At 47.7% G+C, this 19,104-nt stretch overlaps 1 protein-coding gene across 1 annotated transcript; it reads left to right on the top strand.

Annotated features, from left to right (window-relative positions):
* The first annotated feature begins 175 nt into the window (after positions 1-175).
* On the top strand, positions 176-19,084 carry Cidea (cell death inducing DFFA like effector a). The gene is made up of 5 exons (XM_040741672.1): positions 176-521; positions 11,369-11,513; positions 12,495-12,641; positions 17,304-17,485; positions 18,710-19,084. The coding sequence occupies exons 1-5, from the start codon at positions 484-486 to the stop codon at positions 18,846-18,848; spliced, it is 651 nt and encodes a 216-aa protein (XP_040597606.1). The 5' UTR covers positions 176-483; the 3' UTR covers positions 18,849-19,084.
* Positions 19,085-19,104: the final 20 nt, after the last annotated feature.

The raw sequence follows: 19,104 nt of genomic DNA, 5'->3' as shown, positions 1-19,104 counted from the left end.
TCTAGTAATGAATGGTGGCAGCCAGATGCTTCCTCCACTCCTTCTGCTTACCCTCAGGGAAGCCCTGGCACCTCCGAGAACCCGAAGGGCTACGCTTCCCTGTCCCCAGCCCCGAGTCGGGCGCTGAAGATTCCAGCGAGAACACAGCGGGTTCCGGCACGCTGCTCGCCGCTCGCCGCTCGCACACCTGCTTTTCCACTGTCAAGCGATGCCGCTGGCATTGGGAACGTCATCAGTACTCCAGCCTCCAGAAGAGAAAGCAAACAAACTGACAGTAGCCACCAGCACCACCAAATCTTGGGGTCCCAGGGCCCTCGAAGGGGCGTGGCCCCGGAGCCCAGGCGTGGGAGCCAGACTGCTGCTCGCAGAAGTGCTGCCTGTCGCCAAGGTCCGGGCGGGTTCAGGTCAAGCCCCTGAGGGGCGGGGCGGACAGGGCAGTGCTTTAAGAGGCCAGGCCCGGGGACGCCTGGACGACCCGCACCAATGGAGACCGCTAGGGACTACGCGGGAGCGCTCATCAGGCGAGTGCCGCCCTTACCCCCCTGCGCCCTGCCCTGGGTACCCCGTTTGTCTCCATTCCCTCTGCTCCCTGGGTCCTCCTGCGTCCCAAGTCACTCTCTCCCCGTGCGTTCTTTTTAACCTCCTTCGCACACCCCATCCGTCCCTGGTCTCCGCTGCTCCCTCGTCTGTGGTCCCCCTACAAGTCCCGACCGCACTACCGCAGGGCCTGTCCCCACCCTCCCCAGCCAGCACTTCTCGCTTAGCAGCCCCGAGGTTCCTCCCGCAGAGGGTCGCAGGTGCCCGGTGGGGCGCTCCCGAGGTGCATGGGGCATGGGAGTCCGCGAAACAAGTGACAGTGGTGAACGCGGGGGCGGGGGGGGGGGTGGCCGCATCTTTTGTAGCTCCTACAGACTACAGCTACAAACCCTGGCAATGTGTCTATGCTAGACAGGGCTTCTCCTGGCCCTTGGGCTGAGAACCAAGGGGGAGTGGGGTGAGGGGAGAATCCCTGTTTAGCTACTTTGGGTAAGTGCGGACTCTGCTTACCCAGGAGAGGCAGGGCTCACCCAGGTTTGCGAGGGCAGTTTTGGCTCCCAGCCAGCCCCACACCTAGGCCTTGCTCAAGTCACTGGCATCACTCCCCTTCGGTTTATCTCCACATGCTGATAGAACATCTGAGTGTCTGTAAGAAAGAGACAGCGACCCAGAGAGACACAGAGACAGAGATGTGGAGATAGAGACGGGGAAGGAGAGATAGTGAGGATGAGAGAAATAGAGATAGAGAATAACACACGGGGAGAAGGAACTAGAAACATAGAGACAGAAAAAAAAAAAAGAAGACTGGCAGACACACAGGGTCTCCTTTTATGGCCCAGCTTAGAACTAGCTATATAGTCCAGGCTGGTCTCGAACTCCTCCTACCTCTGGTTCTCTAGTCTAAATGACTGATGTTCAGCGTCAAGGCCAGTTGCATGGCAGTGAATCTACAGAGCAGGTTAAACCAATTTTGACTCTCCAAAGATGGTGAGAGTACTGCAAAGGGATGAAGAAGTGAAGAAGCCCATGTGCATAAAAATCCAGGTCCCCACGGTGCAGAGATGTGGGTGAGGAAGGATGGAGCTGCCGACCGTGCGTGCTCCAGCTTGTGAGACAAGGTCACAAGGAAAACTGTGTCGATTCCCAAGGTTGAAAAAGTGGCTACCAAAATGAAAAGGCTGGTCTTCAGGGATGGAGCTGCTTCCTGTGGAACAAATAAAAGCCTTGACTTTAGGGGTTGGGGGATTTGCAAAGGCTCCCAAATAACATCGGCAGAAAATGTGTGGGAGGAGCATGGATGTGTAGGCGAGAGGATCATGGGCAATTTCCCAGGTGGGAGCAGTTCTTTCCAGGTTTCTTAATTCTACCTGCAGCCTCGTCCTCCCGGACCCCTTCCCCTTAGCTCCCCAGTTTCCTCCACTCCTGCTTCTGCTTGTTGCGGGAAACCTTGTTTTTCTCCATCCATCCTGTCCTGCTGCTCACACTGCTCTAGGGCCCTCACACGCCATCTGCCCTCACCAACACTTTCAAACTCAAGGAGAGGAGAGGTGGCTCTGTGGTTTTCAAGGGCTGAGGTTTATGGGTGCTCGTTAGTATTAACTGAGCAGTTGCCAGTTGGCCTCAGGGTAGGAGGCATGAAGGTAGAGCCTGCCCTTGTGTCTAACCATGCAACAGCTCAATGAAGTCCAAAATGTATCTGAGGGATGTCTCCATGGTGTCATGTATGAGGCAGAAGTGACCCCAGAGATCCAAACACGGTGGAATATATGATTTGTGACACCCTCCATTCCAGCCTGGCAAGGCCCAAGAGCTCATGACTTTTTGTTAGTGACAGGGTTGCTTCATTCTCAAAATAATCTACCTACTTCCAGACCAGCCTGTTCTGGTCACTTATGACCTGATTCCAACCCAAACTGGAAGAAAACAACCTATAATACTTGCTGGAGGGAAAAGGTTTTTTTTTTCTCCCTTCCCCGCCCTTCCTTAAAATCCTGTCTAGGCTAAAGAGCCACAGGCAAGGTCCACTGTTTGTTCTTTGTGGTCTTACTGTATTTCTGCTTTATTTCAGTGAGTTTAAACAGACCAGCACTGTACACGGTAGCTGCCATTCATTAGTTACTAACTGGATTCTCCCAGGGAGGTAACTGTATCAATAGACACCCTATGAAAAAGTTAGATGCTAGTTCTGAGGGTGTGGTGGAAGCCCTGGGCAGAGATGGGTGAAGGGGGATGCTTGTAAACAATTATGAAGCAGGGGAAATAGCTTGGGAGTGGGAGTGCTGCTTTCTGCATAAGCACAAAGACATGGATTGAGACCCCAGCACCCTGATGTAAAGTCGGGCATAATCACAGGCACCCAGAACCCCAGCCATGAGGCAAACAGAGACAGGAGGATGGCTGGGGATCACTGGCCACCAGCCTAGCTCCAGCCTTAGCAAAAGACCAGAGAGGAACAAACCAGAGAGACCGATAAAGCAGGGTACCCAGTGTCCCCCTTCAGCCTGTGTGTGTGTGTTCACAGATACATGTACACACACCACGTTCACACAAAGTACAAATTCTTCTTGAATGACTTTTTAAAGTTTTATTTGTGTGCATATATGTGTGCTGTAAGTGTGTGGAGTGCCTGAAGCGGACAAGAGATGTTTGGGAGCCCCTGGAGCTGGAGTAACAAATAGTTGTGAGCCCACCTGGTGTGTGTGCTGGGAACTCCTTCTCAAGAGTGGTATGTCTCTCCCAGCACTCGGGAGGCAGAGGCAGGCGGATCACTGTGAGTTCGAGGCCAGCCTGGTCTACAAGAGCTAGTTCCAAGACAGCCTCCAAAGCCACAGGGAAACCCTGTCTCGAAAAACAAAAAAACAAAAAAAACAAAAAAAAAAAAAGAGTGGTATGTCTCTTAACTGCCCAGTCATCTCTCCAGTCCCTAATGGCACATTCTTAAAGAGCTTGTTGACAGGTTGTAACCAATGGAAACCGTGGTAATAAGGAAACAGACTGGAATCTTCTAGGAAAACTCTGGATATTTATAGGTGTTTATTATCACAGACACAATCTACTTTGGCCAAACTGAAGTTGTTACAAAGCTGATATTTACCCTGAAAGGGCAACACGAGACTTTATAATTACTTAGATCTTCTGTGGCTGGACGCTGTCAGAGGTACAGTGAGTGCCTACCAAGTCTAAGATCAGGGGCTCCATCTCCAGTATCACTCAAAAAAGAATTAGAGGACTGGAGAGATGGCTCAACGACTAAGAGCACTGGCTGCTTTTCCAGAGGCCCTGAGTTCAATTCCCAGCAACCTTATGTTGGTTCACAGCCATCCATAATGAGCTCTGGCGCTCTCTTCTGGCCTGCAGATAAGCATTCAGGCAGAACACTGTATGCACAATAAATAAATAAATATTTTTAAAAGAATTAGAATATCTTCCCTTTTATAAGGGACTTGGTTTTGTACAGCTGCTCTTCCAGTTCAGAATCTAGACTGACATCACTGGCTTAGAAAGATAAGTTTGCTACAAGCAGCTCTTCCAGGTTTCTGTTTCTGGAACCAAAGCTCCTTTTAGAATAATGTTGCAAAATGTTAAAAGGCCCTTGTACCAAGCCTTCTGTTAGGTGGCAAGGAATAAATGCCTGTCAAGCCCCCTGTGTTCAGACTTCTGGACAGGCATGTTCCAACTGTGTGTGCTACCTACCAGGAGCCATGTGGGAGTTTTGGGACGGGAAACCTAACTCTGCCGACACTTGCCATTGGGCCCTGCTAACCTTGGATGCTGCTGCACAGTCCATAGACCCCTTGCTAAGTCTAATGGGCACTTGTCAATCCTCGCCTCCTCTCTCTACTGCCAGCGTTTGACCTCACCATTGCCTGGCTATTGTTCCTACCTTAATGTTCTCACACATTCTTGCCCCTCCGGGGTTTGACTGATGAAGTTCTGCTCTTTACTGCCCTCCTATGCATTCCTTGTTTTCTGGATAACAGTGAAACACACAGCAGCTAGGATGATCCCTGAATAGCTTCTATTCCTAGTAACACCACAGGACCACTGGTCTCTACACCCATGGCATCTGCCTCCAAGGATTCAACCGACCGCAGGGGGAAAAATAGGTGATTGATTAATTGATGATTGATTGATTGATTGATTGATTTTTGTTTGGAGAGGAGGTTGGTTGGTTGCTTTTCTTGATGTTAAGACTATAGATTTCCCTATGTAGCCCAGGCTGGTCTCTAACTTGTGATCTGCCTGCTTCTGCCTCTTCAGGTACTGAGACGCAGTCATTTTATACTACCTGCAGATATGAACCACCTGAGGGTATAGGCGCAGGTGCTCACCCCCTGAGGGTGCAGATATGTGCCACTATCTCTAGCTCTTTTTCAATTGCACCTGTGCACACTTGGTCTTTTCCCTCCCCGCTCCGTTATAGAGAAAAGCAGCTATTGACATTGTGTTTGGTATATGTGAAGGTTCCTACAAGCACTACATCTTTTATACGGGGCTGGAGCATCTGTGGAGTTGGGGATGTTGGGGCTCCTGAAACCTACCCCCGAGGATACTGAGAGACAACTGTCTTTCTCTCCAAGACCTATTTCCAGGGCCTTCCCCAGCACTTTCAGGATAAATATCAGCCTGTGGGAGGCATTCAAAGAAAAATTTTATAGATTTGGGGGGTTTCACATGGAATGGCAGGCAAGGGCAGTGGTGCAGGTGGTAAAAGAATGTACCAAAGGTACAAAGGACAGGAGGGACTGATTGAAATACACTACAAATAAGCTGCAGGTCAACTCCCAGGTGTCTGAGAGGGAATAGACGTCTGTCATAGTAGTTATGGGGAAGTTACTTAGTGGTCAGTGGGCCCTTTATATGGGGTCCGAATCTGGTGGACATTTCCTTATCTTGTAAAGCAATAAATTTTACAACATGCATTTTATTTCCCCTTGAGACTAGTCTTATTCAGGTGCATTGGATCATGAGAAAAAGGCTCCTGTTTAAAACATGTAGATCACTAAGATGAGGTCCCAAGTAATCATGGCCTTGATGTTGAAGTGTGAAGATTTTGATCTTGTTTTGGGTCTTTTCCCTTGGCATGTAGATGTATATATGTGGGGAGGGTTAGTTATCTTATTGGAGAAAAGTCAATGTGGACTGTCTATGGCTTTTTGATTTGTGTCATATATTTTGATAAATTCCCTGGGGAAGAATGCAAAGCTCTCCTGTGACCCCACTCTTCTGGGAGAGCTGATGTTTGACAGTTTTCTAGAATATTCTATGAAGCTTGATTCCTACTATTGTCTTGATTTCCACTAAACAACCTACTTCCTTAAATGACCTGTTTCCTTATTGTTTTTCCTTCAATGAGTTACTTCCCTTCCTGTTTCATAGAACTGCCTGCACCCATATTCCAAGGAATTCAGGAGCAACAGTTCTCTCCACTGAGATGGTTAAAAGCAGAATTTTGAGGTTTCTCTGTGGTCGTGTTGCTTTTGGGGAGCCGCTGAGGAAGGAAGACTGGACCCAGGGCCTTATACTCTGTTAACTACACCATACCCTAAACTCTTCAGGCAGACTGTCTTAACTTTGACAAGTCAGAATATTGGTGGGGGGCGGTAGAAATAGAAATCCCACTTTCAGCGATGTGCCAGTGACCAGCTGTAAAGCCTTCTGTCTTTCCTGTGGGACAACGTGAGTAGGGGTTACACACTGTTCATTAATACCTTGCCCTGAGTTCATTTAGGAGCTTGGTCCAACTGATCATTTAGTTGGAGCAGTCTGTAATCATACATGTTTGTGAAGCAGGTTTAGTGTACATAAAAGTTCATCTAACCCCTTCATGTCTTATAAGATAGTCTTAATTTGATAGAGAGAGACATATGGTTGAAACAGGGTCTCCCTTTTGGACCTAGGGCTCATGGGTTAGACTAGGCTAGGTCACAGTTGAGCCCTAAGGATCTGCAAGGTTTTATTTGTTGTGCCAACTAAGCCTGCTATTTTATAATCTGGCGCATTAAGGCTCTCACCTTGACTAAAATGGTAGGATTTGGTTTCCATGGTGTGTGTGTGTGTGCGCGTGTGTATGTAGTCCATGAATGAGACTTATCTCCAGCAATGAGTCAGTTCGTGGTTGGGAAATAGTAGTAGGCTAAGAACAAAAGATACACTGTCCTTTCATAGCCAAGAAGACTTCCTTGAGGGCAGGTAGAGGCAGCGAGGGCCAAGGTGACTGCCAGCCCTTATCTTGTCAGATGGGAAAAGACAATGGGGACTTCTGAGCTCTCCAGCTGGGTCAGATTTCTACTAGAGTACAGAGGGGTGCTTGGGGAGACCTGAGGCTTAGATAACTAGGCCAAAGATGTGCCTTCTACTGCTAGGGTTAGACTAGGCATTTGTCTCTTGTGTCTTTGACTTCTTCCCACGATGCTTTTGACTCAGCAAATACATGCCAGGCAGTAGAGGTGGAAGAGAAAGGCCCCAGCAGACCCTGGTCTCTGTGAGCAACTTCCAAAGGCCTCGTGGGTAATAGCAATGGCCTCTCACTCAGGAGTAGGAAACAGATTCGTCTTCACAGGGAGATTCAGACTTTCCTGTGGGAGGGATGGAATCAGGTGGGGCAGACCCCAAGGTGAGGAAGCTGTGGACAGAGTGTCAGGTGTGGTGACACAGGCCTGAAATTGTAGCACACAGGAGCCCGAATCAGGAGGATCAGGAGTTCCTGGTCAGCCTGAGGTACATAGTGAGACCCCAGTTTCAAAAGCCACCCTTCCAAATGTGGGTCTATATTCAAAACTCCAGCCTAGCACTGCTTAATAACCTTTTCCACTGAGTCCCTGAGTCACTGTCGAGCTCATGACCATGACTTACACGTTTCTTGGTAGTCTGTTAATGCACACAGGTGTTGGCCCGCTGTAGAGCTCTTCTGTCTTTCTTCCTCATGAGAACTCGACCAGCTGGTTAAAGTTTCACAGTAGAGCAGGTTGAGAACAAGGCTAGGGTTCTCGGAGCTAGGGAAGCATAAACATAGCTGGTCCCCAACCCCTGCCTTCCAAGTCACCAGGTGTGACAGTGTTGCATGAGTTCTGCCCTAGCGTTAGCTCGGCCTTACGTGAACATCTCGTTCTTTGGGTTGTGTAACAGAAACCTGGTGTAACTCCTCCGAATCAAGGCAGAAGTTCAGGAGCCGTATGCCAGGGCCACTGCTGTCTGTGCCGGCTGGTCAGGTTCCAAGGCCATTCCAGTGGGAGACCCAGGTCAGGGACCCCTTGGCATGTCTCATTCCCCTCAGCACAGCCCCACGGGAAACTTTGTACACCTGAAAGGGGAAGGAACTGAGTGTGTGAATGCAAACCTGCTGAGCTTGGGGCTGGGGGGAGAGCTCTGGGGCTAAGAGCACTTGCTGCTCTCACAAAGGACCTGAGTTCAGTTCTCAGCACCCACATCTGGAGGCTCACAACCATTTGTAATTTCAGTTCCAGGGCATTTGAGCCTCTGGCCTCCGTGGGCATCTGCACTCACATAGACATACCCACATGCCAACATGCAGTCTACACCTAATTAAAAACAACAAAAATAGGCCGGGCATCGGAGTGCGTGACTCAGGAGGCAGAGGCAGGCAGAGTGAGTTCGAGGCCAACCTGGTCTACAAAGCAAGTTCCAGGACAGCCAGGACCACATAGAGAGACCCTGTCTTGAAAAGTAAAATGAAATGAAATAAAATAAAATACATGGGGCTGGAGAGATGGTTCAGCAGTTAAGAGCACTGACTGCTCTTCAGAGGATCTGGGTTCAATTCCTGGCTCTCACAGCTGTCTGTAACTCCAATTCCAGGACTCCTGACACCCTCACACAGACACACATGAAGGCAAAGCACCAATGCACATAAAATAAAAATAAATTATTAAAAAGTGTAAGAAAGTTTTTAAAAAATAGTAGACAAGTAATTAAAAACAAAAACAAAAAGAAGCCAGCCAGGGTTTCACAGAGAAACCCTGTCTCGAAACGACCCCGAAACAAAGAAAATAATAATAATAATAATAATAATAATAATAATAATAATAAAATAATCAACTCTTTTTTAACTGCCATGCTTTCAGCCTAGTTGCTCCAGGCTGCAGTTGATAGCTTGTGATCTGAATTTCAACCACCTTTGATCACTTCCCATGATGTCAGGAACCATGTGGGGCCTCGGTCTTCTCGCCTGGGAAATGGGGTGTGATGTGTGGTAACTGTAGTTGGTGGGTTTGAAGAATTACCGTGGCAGGTGCTCAGAGGCAAGCAGCATAGAGTCCTGATGATGCTGGTTGTGCATACTTCAGACCAAATTGTTGCTAGCAGTCTAGTCTGCTTCCCGAGTGCCAACCTGCTGATGGGGCCCTAGGAGGGAGAGGGGGAGGGGGAGGGAAGACAATGAGAAGTTGCAAGTGGCGAGCGTTGGCAGTCAGGCCTCCCTTTTCTGAATTTCCTGAAACCTGTCAACCCAGATAGCAACATAACTTAACCTGACAGAGTTTTTTATTTTATTTTACTTAAAAGATGTATTTATTTTTATTTTATGCACATGAGTATTTGTATCTATACACACTGTGTGTGTGTGTGTGTGTGTGTGTGTGTGTATGTGTGTAAATATACCACATGCATGCAGTGCTTACAGGTGCCAGGAGAGGGCAGCAGATCCCCCCGGAACTGGAGACAGTTGTAAACAATGTGGTTTGCTGAGAGTCAAAACCAAGCCCTCCAAAAGAGCAGTCAGTGCTCTTAACCTCTGAGCCATCTCTCCAGCCCCCGGAATAAGGTCTTTACGGGTCTGCTCCTAACGAAAAGAGCCCACAGGCTGGGTTAAAGCTCCTTTTGTGTTGCTCACCTGCTCTCCACGCAGGCTTAACCACTGAGGGTCAACAGCGCACCTGTCACCCAGATGCTATTATTTTAGGTAGAGTCTTTTTTCTTTTTCAAGATAGGGTTTCTCTATGTTACAGTCCTGGCTGTCCTGGAACTCACTGTGTAGAGCAGGCTGGCCTCAAACTCACTGAGATCCGCCTGCCTCTGCCTCCCGAGTGCTGGGATTAAAGGTGTGCACCACCACCAATTAGGATAGGTAGTGTCTTAATGCTTCACTCCCCAGGATTATTTTTCTAGCTTGTTAAATACAGCCCTGCTTGTTGGTCAGAACATGCAGTGGTTATGTCAGAGGCGGCTTTCATTATTCCACAGCGATCGGGGCACCCTGTGTCGACTAACATGCAGACTTTGCTTATACGTAACTTACTTAGCCACAGCGCCTAGCTGACCTGTGAAGGGTGATGGTGGGTACCTGTGGATGAATCAGAGGCCCAGGGTCTTCCTCTCGATACAGAGGGAGTTGAAGCCTGACCCAGGCTACATGAGACCCTGACTCAAAACAGCAAAAACAGAAACAATCCCATCACACTTGAAAGTTTAAATAAATATTAAGGCCAAATAAAACAAATTTATTTCTCCTAAGTCACTACTAAAAAAGTAGTCATCGTCACTCTTTCTTATTGACCCTCCATACGACTTTCTTATAGTTTCCCATGGACAAAACTTGGATAGTGGAGGATTGGGTTGTTTTCCTGGGAAAATGCTGTTTTGATGTTGCTGTAATTCCTTCCCTGCTCCATTAGTAAAGATCTGCCTCCGTTCGAGTTTATGACTTGGTCTTTGCTTAGGAAAGAGAATATTAACTAATATTTATCATCTCTGTGAGTACATGTGAAAAGATTATTCTGAGTGCATGCTGTTTTACATGCCGTAGCCTGGTTTAGCGGAAGGAGTATGATCCCACATTTTCCAAAGAATTAAAACTACATACAAGGTTTCACATGACTCAGGACCTCGAGCTTTCCCTTTGGTTCTGCTTACCCTGATCCCCAAACCTTGGCTGAGGCCCTGGAGGTCAGCTCAGTGGCGGGCACTTGCCTAGCAAGCACACAGCCCAGAATTCCAGCCCTTACACTAAAAACAGAACAGAGTAAAATCCTGAACTGACTGCTGCCTTGACCAGCATTTGGCTTTTAAATTAATTCCTGGCCCAGTATCATACAAACATACACCTGTTTGTTTTTCTGTACACACCAACTCTCTAAAGTGGCTTAGCTACTTTGTAGTCACTAGAAATCATTCTCTTGAATTTTTAGTTCTAAAACCTGCCTGGCAATCTCCTGAGATGGCTGAGTGGGTGGAGGCTCCTGCTTCACAAGCTTGCACCCTGTATTTGATCCCCACAACCCACACAAAAGTCAAAGGTGAGGACCATCTCCATCAAGTTGTCCTCTGACTCCACTCATACACTGCAGCGTGCGCGCACACACACACACACACACACACATCACACATACCACACACTCTCAGGTACGTGCAAACTAATAATTAAAAAGCTTAGCGTATATTTGGGGCTGGAGAGATGACTCCGGGGTTAAGAGCACATATTGCTCTTGCAGCAGACCCAGGTTCTATTCTAAGCACCCACCCAGTGTTTCCCAACCTCCTGTAACTCCAGTTCCAGGGGATCCAATGCCCTCTTCTAAACTCCACAGGTACCAGGCACACATGTGGTATACATACACACATGCAGGCAAACCACTCATGCACATAAAATGAATAAATCTAAAATGTTTTGAGTCCATATTCCAGAATATACTTTGGAGAGGGGCTGAGGACTAACCCCAGGGTAGCCCTGGATGTGCTAAATTGATGTGTTACTTGCTTGCCCCTTGGAGGTATGGATGTGTGTGACATTTAGTAATTCCTGGGCAGTGTGTCTCTTTTAGATGCTTAAAAACCCTTGTCTGAAGGATGGTTCCCCTCTGTGCCTCCTTCTTAGGCCCCTGACATTCATGGGATTGCAGACTAAGAAGGCCCTGCTGATGCCCCTCATGCACCCAGCTCGTCCTTTTAGGGTCTCAAACCATGACCGAAGCAGCCGGCGTGGGGTGATGGCCAGCAGTCTGCAGGAGCTCATCAGCAAGGTACTGTGGTCACTCAAGTGCCCTCGACCAGCTCAGGGTCCAGGCCCTGGGCATTAAGCCAATGTCAAGGCACAGGAGTCAAGAAAAACAGCATATCTGCTGGGTAGTGATGGTACACTCCTTTAATCCCAGCACCCCGGAGGAAAGAGCAGGCAGATCTCTGCATTGGAGGCCAGCCTAGTCTACAGGGCAAGTCCAAGGACAGTCAGGACTACATGGAGAGAGCCTGTCTCAAAGAAAGACAGGGATGAAAAAGGGAGGGGGAAGGGAGAGAAAGAAAGAAAGGAAGAAAGGAAGGAAGGAAGAGAGAGAAAGAAGAAAGGAGAGAGAGAATCAAACTCATCAGCCCCTCTCTAGGTTTCAGGGCCTTGAGGGAGATTAACAGGCAGGTGAAGGATGGGTCTGAATCCCCCAAGAGCCACTGCATCTCTGCATCATGGGAGATGGGGTCTGGCATGAATGACTTAACAGCATCCAGCAACTTAAAACATTACTTTCCTTCTTTGACAAGGGTGAAATAGACCTGGGAAATCTGACCAGGATGGGTAGCCCTCACGCTGAAACAGTACTCTCAGATAAGGAGGCAGCATAGACTCTCAGAGGTGCTACAGAAATGAGAAATGGGCATCTAGCTTGCAGCCTCTGCAGCACAGGGTAGGGAGGTGATCAGGTGTGCTGCACAGGTAACAAGACATGCAGGGTCATCTGCTTAGTCCTCTATGTAATAGGCAGTCATAGAAATTGTAAATATGAAACAGATCACGTATTTCTTAGGAAGAAAAACGTCCAGTTAAAATCTTGGTTTGTTTTTCTGAGTGAAGGCTGAATCGTAAATACCAGCCAATGGGGTTTCTTTTCCTCTATAGCTTTATCACAGACAGACAGACAGACAGCCCTCCTGAAACCCTAACATAAACGTCACTGATGATCCCGTGAAAATAGCTCCCTTCACCCTGTACCTTTGCTTCCTTGCAAACCTAGACTCTAGATGTCCTGGTCATCACGGCTGGCCTGGTTACACTGGTACTGGAGGAAGATGGAACTGTGGTGGACTCAGAGGAGTTCTTTCAGACCTTAAGGGACAACACGCATTTCATGATCTTGGAAAAGGGACAGAAATGGACCCCGGTAAGTATAGCCTTGCTATGCAGACAACAGGTAGGTGTTGTACCCACAGGCGCACTGTGTCGTTTAGTGCTGGCTGAGCCATGTCCTGATCACATACTTTATGTACTCACCTCCTAGCTCAGCCACAACCCTCCAAAGGATTCTTGAGTGCTTCCAGAAAATTCAATGTCTCTGTATTATTCAAAACAAATCATTTTGAAGCATAAGCTTTGGCTGATGAGCTGGCCGAGGCAGATCAGCAGATATGACCTTTGTAACTGTTGATTTTAATGCTTGGGCAAGCTGGCATGGCCAGGTCGTGTGTGTGTGTGTGTGTGTGTGTGTGTGTGTGTGTGTGTGTGTGTGTGTCCATGTGCACATGCACTCATCAGCCTTCTGCCATTTTAATAAAATCATTGAGACAATTAATTTAGAAGAAAGGTTTATTTTGTTCACCATTTGGGAGGGTCCAGTCCATGATCAATTCTGCATCCTGGCTGAGGCAGCACACCCTTGCAGGAGCAAGCAGGGCAGCAAAGCCACACGTATTGGAGTTGGAGAGTGCGGTGAGCAGAGAGGAAACGGGAGCCCCATGGTCTTCCTTTTCCATCTTTGAGAAGGAGGATAATCCTCCTTCCCCTCCACAAATTGACATTTAAACAACAGAGTTGAGACACAGTCTGTGACCCAGGAACACAGATCCATGCCTGTGCACATGGCCCTAGAACACACTAGCACTATATAGCTGATGTATCAGACTCTCGTGCCCCCTTGTGAGTGATGGAAAATACTGGCAACAGACCACAAGTCCATCGCAGCAGGGTGGAGAGGTACACCCAGCCATCACTGCGTGTCCATTTCAGCTCACATAAGTTGACGTGCTGCTGCATACTTACTGAGTAAAATGCTCTTCAACCATGAAGACACACGAAGTGCATCTACAAGGCATCGTCTGAGTAAATCCCACGACTGTGTTGAGTGAGAATAGTGCCTCAGGCAACCTACCTTCAAGATTTTCATCCCAGGATTTATGAAAAGTAATGAAGACTCCAAGTATCTTTTGTTAGCATAGGTTACATCAATACAGTCAACAAACACCTGTCAATCAAAGTTTATTACCTGCGCATATTTTGCCCTGAGGAGCCGTGGAGTAGTATCTGAAGACAGTTTAGAATGTTAAACTAGGGTAGAGGACACAGCTGTCACCGTCTAGTGTGGAAACTGCAATGACAGTCTTTGAAACGAATATCATTGTGCCAAGGTTGAGAAACTTTAAGCCATACATACAGATGTTTCCAATAGCCAAAATTAAAACTGAGAAATTAAAAGATGTGTAGCAATTAGAAGCAACTAAGTTAAAAAAAAAAAGAAGTAACTAAGTAAAGGTTAGCTTGAACTACATATTTTAATAAGAAAATATTTTTGACAGAGAGTGGTGGCCCACACTTTTAATCCTAGTACTCCAGCTGATCTCTGTGAGTTCAAGGCCAGCCTGGTCTACAGAGCAAGCTCCAGGACAGCCAAGTCTACACAGAGAAACCCTGTCTTAAAAAAAAAAAGAAAAGAAAATATTTTCTTAAATGACCACTCTCTAAAACAAGAGCAAGGGATTATATTTTTATATTTTTGCAAATCTCTTTAATGTCTAGAAGACACTTGAATTCTCAGGTATGAGTCTGGAGAGATGGTTTGGCGATTAAGAACATTTGCTGCTCTTGCAGGGGACTCAGGTTCAGTTCTTAGCACCAAATGGCGGCTCACAACCATCTGTACCTCCAGTTCCAAGGGATCTGATGCCTCTCCTGACCTCTAGGTTAGAACATATGCACACACACACACACACACACACACACACACACCATAAATAATTCTCAGGCATACTTCTGCATTCACTCTGCTATACTCTATCGTTTGGGTGGAACTCTGAAGGAAGTCTGGCCTGACTGCAGATGTGTAGATGCAGCGGAAGGGAGGGTGCTGGTGGTCTCTGCGTACTGCTGAGAATGCGCTGCTTTGATTCTGCGCCGAGAGTCAAGTTGCCGGTTCCACAAAATTCAAGTGCATGGAGAACAGCAGACTGTAAGCAGTCCCGGTGGAGCTGGTCACTCTGCTCCACTAAGTGCCTCAGTCTGTCTTACACTTTGAAAGCATCTTTCATCAGTGTGGTCTGGGAACTTCATATTTCGGTCCTTTGGAAAATACCGACTTGCAGCAGAGGTGTAGTTTGGTGATGGGTGCACTTCACATGCACCAGGCCTGGGTTGAATTTCCAGCCCCCAAAGAAAAACAGCAGAAAAAGAAAAAGGACAAAAGAAAATATTGATTCATTAAGCTACATATTTTCGCTGGGCGTTGGTGGTGCACATCTTTAACCCCAGCACTCGGGAGACAGAGGCAGGCGGATCTCTGTGAGTTCGAGGACAGCCTCCAAAACAATACAGAGAAACCCCTGTCTCAAAAAAACAAAAAAAAAAACAAAAAAAACAAAAAAAAGCTACATATTTTCCCTAAGTGTGCTGTAGAAAGCCAGGATTTAGGAGAACAGAGAAGGACAATTGCCTGTAGCATTTATTGTGAAAACAGTCTTAATCCATGAGAGATCTTAACCCTGACCCTCCATCTCCAGACCACACCATAAGAACCCCTGGATTAAATCATTTCTAGCTAACTCAAAACAAGACACAAAATTAACAATATAGTGTTCACGGGAAAGAGGCGCAGCCAAGGTAACTTCCTCCTGAGGAGGCCGTGGGATAGCCAGAAGAGACTTACAGGACCCCTGGGGTAAAGTTTTGTTTTGTCTTACTACTACATATATATGTACACCAGCATGAGTACCTCATAATTTTTAAGATTATTTTATCTTATATATACAAGTGTTTCACCTGCATGTGTGTGTGTGTTAATTCCACAGGCACCAGGAAAAAGGCCCCCATCCCGAATCATGGCCAAACTAAAGCAAATTTTATTCATGTACTCGAGCTGCTTCCTCCTAAGGTGGGGTTTGAGAGATCAACACTGGTCATAGGGAAGATAAGGCTTTTGTAGCTCAGGAGCATGGGGTTTCCAAATGGGGGTCTTTGCCTGGCTTAATATCTCAGCCACTTTCCTGTAAGGTAGAGATGGTGACACCTCCTCAGAGTACAGATGGCCACCTTACCTTAGGAAGATTATCCCAGGACCCATTTGGACTGGAAGAAAATCTTCAACCAAGGAACAGCCACCAGATGTCTCCCTTGCTCAGTCTAAGGGCCCCCAACCCCCCCCCCCTGTCACCCTGGAAGAAGACAGGGTCTACTTGTAGAAGCCTGCATGCCCAGGTGCGAGGCCCTGCATCTTGGCTTACCACAGAGACTAAAGGCTTCCTGAAGAGAGAGTCAGATGAGCTTTGAGAAGCCAGAGAACCATGTGAGACGCCAAAGAATTGCTGGTGAGGTGACAAGTTAGTCGTGACTCATTAGTTTTGAGAAAGGTCTCTTTGCATAGCCCTGGCTGTCCTGCCGCTTGCTACGGAGAGCAGGCTGGCCTCAAACTCACAGAGATCTGGCTGCCTCTGCCTCGAAGTGTTGGGAATAAAGTCGTGAACCACTGTGTTCAGCTCAGACATGGATTTTGAAATGGTGTTTCCTTTCCAGATTGTGGATAGCTGGTATGCAGAGATGCATTGGGTGACAACCAGAATCACCTGTCATTTGTGATCTGGGTAACAGGAAGAGAGGGACACCAGCAGTGGCTTCAGCAAGAAGGGCTGGCACACTTTTAGGGGAATTTTTGTTTAAGTTTCAAATGTATTTGATTGTTTTCATTATGTAACATTCAGTTTCCAAGTACTCCCAACTCCAAAAGTCCCTGAGGCATAGGGACTCTTACATCATCTTAGCTTGACCCTGGATACAGTGGGACCTGTGCGGGGTGGGGGGGGGCACTTAGCAAAGCAGCTCACGACCTGGCTCCCCGCCCCTACTCCTACCCCCAGGACTGGAGACTGTATTGAATCCAGAACCTTGCACGCTAGGCAAGTTCCCTCTTGCTCAGCCACATCCCCATTTGCATCTCGGGACTTCTTTGTTCCCTTGGAGTCTACTGTAGAGCTATCTGCAAACCTAGGAGTGTGTGTCCCGCCCAACCAGAAGAGTCACCTGGTGTCCCTGGTGGACAGAGTGATTCTATAAGTGGTTAATGTTCCCACACAGTCATCTTTCCTCCTTAGCAGTTCCTGGAAAATAGGAGACACTCATTCCCTGAGTCTCAGAGTTCCAGCGTTTTCCTCATCAGACCTACTTATGAAATGAAACAGAAACCGTGCTTCCTGCTCCTCTCTGGCTTTGTGACAGCTACCGGAGGAGGCTGACCATGTCCTCAGATACTCAAGGAGTAGCTTCAGGGCTCCAGGCAAACAAGCAAGCCTGAGTCCCCTAAGGCAGGACCCTGAGCACCTCTGTACATCTCACACGGAGTTCTTAAAGCCAAAGCAGACTCATCCTGAGTCACTAAAGTGGAAGCTGATGAGGAAAGTGCATATTTAGGTGTGGTTGTACTATAACATGATGGCCTGCTGTAAACACGACTGGAATAATTACAGTTAGGAGACCAGCTTTGGCAATAACCCCAGAGTTGTGTGGTTTGGCTGTCTTGGCCAGTGTCGATCCTAAGTCTATCCCTATTGCTTCTTCATTGCTCTAGGGCAGTAAGTTTATCCCAGTCTACAAGCAACCAAAGAAATCGGGGATAGCCAGAGTTACCTTCGACCTATACAGGCTGAATCCCAAGGACTTCCTCGGCTGCCTCAACATCAAGGCCACCATGTATGAGATGTACTCGGTGTCCTATGATATCCGGTGCACAAGTGCCAAGGCCATGTTAAGGTAACAGTATCTGTATCCAGGGGTGTCTGGAAACACCCAGGTGTGGCACAGGTGACTCCTCCCCCTTGTCTTCTGCCCCAGGGCACAATAACAAGGCCCAGCTGGATCCTCTCGCGTCATCAGGTGTGCTCTGATGTAGTAGTCTTCGGTTTAAATCTTAGACTATAGGGCTGGAGAGATGGCTCAGAGGTTAAGAACACTGGCTGTTCTTCCAGAGGACCTGAGTTCATTTCCCAGCAACCACATGGTGGCTCACAACCATCTGTAATGAGATCTGGTGCCCTCTTCTGGCATGCAGGCACACAAACAGCATTGTATATGTAATAAATAAATAAATCTAAAAAATGTTTTAAAAAAATCTTACACTATAGACTTACATCAGAAAGTCAAAGTCCAGCTGGGGATATAGTCCAGTGGTAGAGCGCTTGCTTGGCATGTTAGAGGTCCTAGGTTCAGTATCTAGCAGTATGCACAAAAACACAGACACACAGACACATATGTATGTATGCACACACATGTGCACATACATATGTGCGCTCACACACACACATACACACACACAGGCACATGCACATATGCACCCACTCCATAGAATCTGGCCTGGATGTTCTGCCCAAAACTTAGGACAGCTGGAATGAAAACTTCTGGGACCAGAAAGAGAATAAGAACTCGAGGGAACACTTTTTGTCTGATTTGATCTAAAATAACACTAGTTTAGTCTCGGGACTGCTACGACAGGCAGCGTGCTTTCACTGTGAGGAGCAAGCTGGACCACCCCATCTCCCTACCATCCACTTGCAGAGCAGAGGATCATCCCAGTTTTTTCTACAGCTTTCCTCAGCTTGAGTGGTCTTGTCACCTTGAACTAAGGGACAGCTGCAGCAAGCCCAACACACCCACCTAGGCTGCTAGAGCCCTCGAAGAGCAAGCACTTGCCCTCAGGATCAGCTGAGTCTCTGTGGGGCACATGAGTTCCTCCTTAGGCTTTGAGGACTGTGTACCCCAATAGGTGGCCCTGGACCTGGATAGTACTGGCAGCCTACCCGGGAGTATCCAGACACTGTGTGCCCTGAAAATGGCATTCCATGGATACCACAACTCAAGCATGATTGTACTTCCTTGGAGCTTAGTAATATGGCGGCCTGGGGTGAGGTATTGCCACCATTCCACTCTGGCCAGGCCAGGGTTCCAAGCCTGATGTGTTTTCATCTCGTTCTGTTGCAGGAGTCTGCTTCGATTCGTGTCCTATGCTGCCCAGGTGGCAGGACAGTTCCTGGTCTACGCAGGCACATACATGCTCCGAGTGCTGGCGGATGCGGAAGAACAGTCTCCCAAGCCTAGCACCAAAGGCTGGTTCATGTAAACAGGTCACAGCTCCAGAGCCCAGGTGCATTCCTTTCTTGTAGATTTATAGGCTGTGGGATGCCAGGAGAAACAAAGGGACTTGGTGGCTCAGCAGCAGGATTCCTGCAGGGGAAGGGGACCAGAGAGGGGCCTTCAAGGGTCTTCAGACGAGATTAACAGCACGGCATCTGGGAGCAGCATGCACATGAATTAGACTGTGGATCCTTGTCTATTGTAATAAAGCAATCACCAGAGTCCCTTTAGTACATGCCGTG

The sequence above is a fragment of the Mesocricetus auratus genome, unplaced genomic scaffold, assembly GCF_017639785.1.
Source record: "Mesocricetus auratus isolate SY011 unplaced genomic scaffold, BCM_Maur_2.0 Super-Scaffold_6730, whole genome shotgun sequence".
Classification (NCBI taxonomy): Eukaryota; Metazoa; Chordata; class Mammalia; order Rodentia; family Cricetidae; genus Mesocricetus; species Mesocricetus auratus.
This window is presented reverse-complemented; position numbering and strand designations above follow the sequence as displayed.

Coding starts and splice junctions, on each gene's coding strand:
- Cidea (XM_040741672.1), top strand. CDS start 484: ATGGAGACCGCTAGGGACTACGCGGGAGCGCTCATCAG. Junction 11,514..12,494: donor TGCAGGAGCTCATCAGCAAG/GTACTGTGGTCA, acceptor TTGCAAACCTAG/ACTCTAGATGTCCTGGTCAT. Junction 12,642..17,303: donor AGGGACAGAAATGGACCCCG/GTAAGTATAGCC, acceptor TCATTGCTCTAG/GGCAGTAAGTTTATCCCAGT.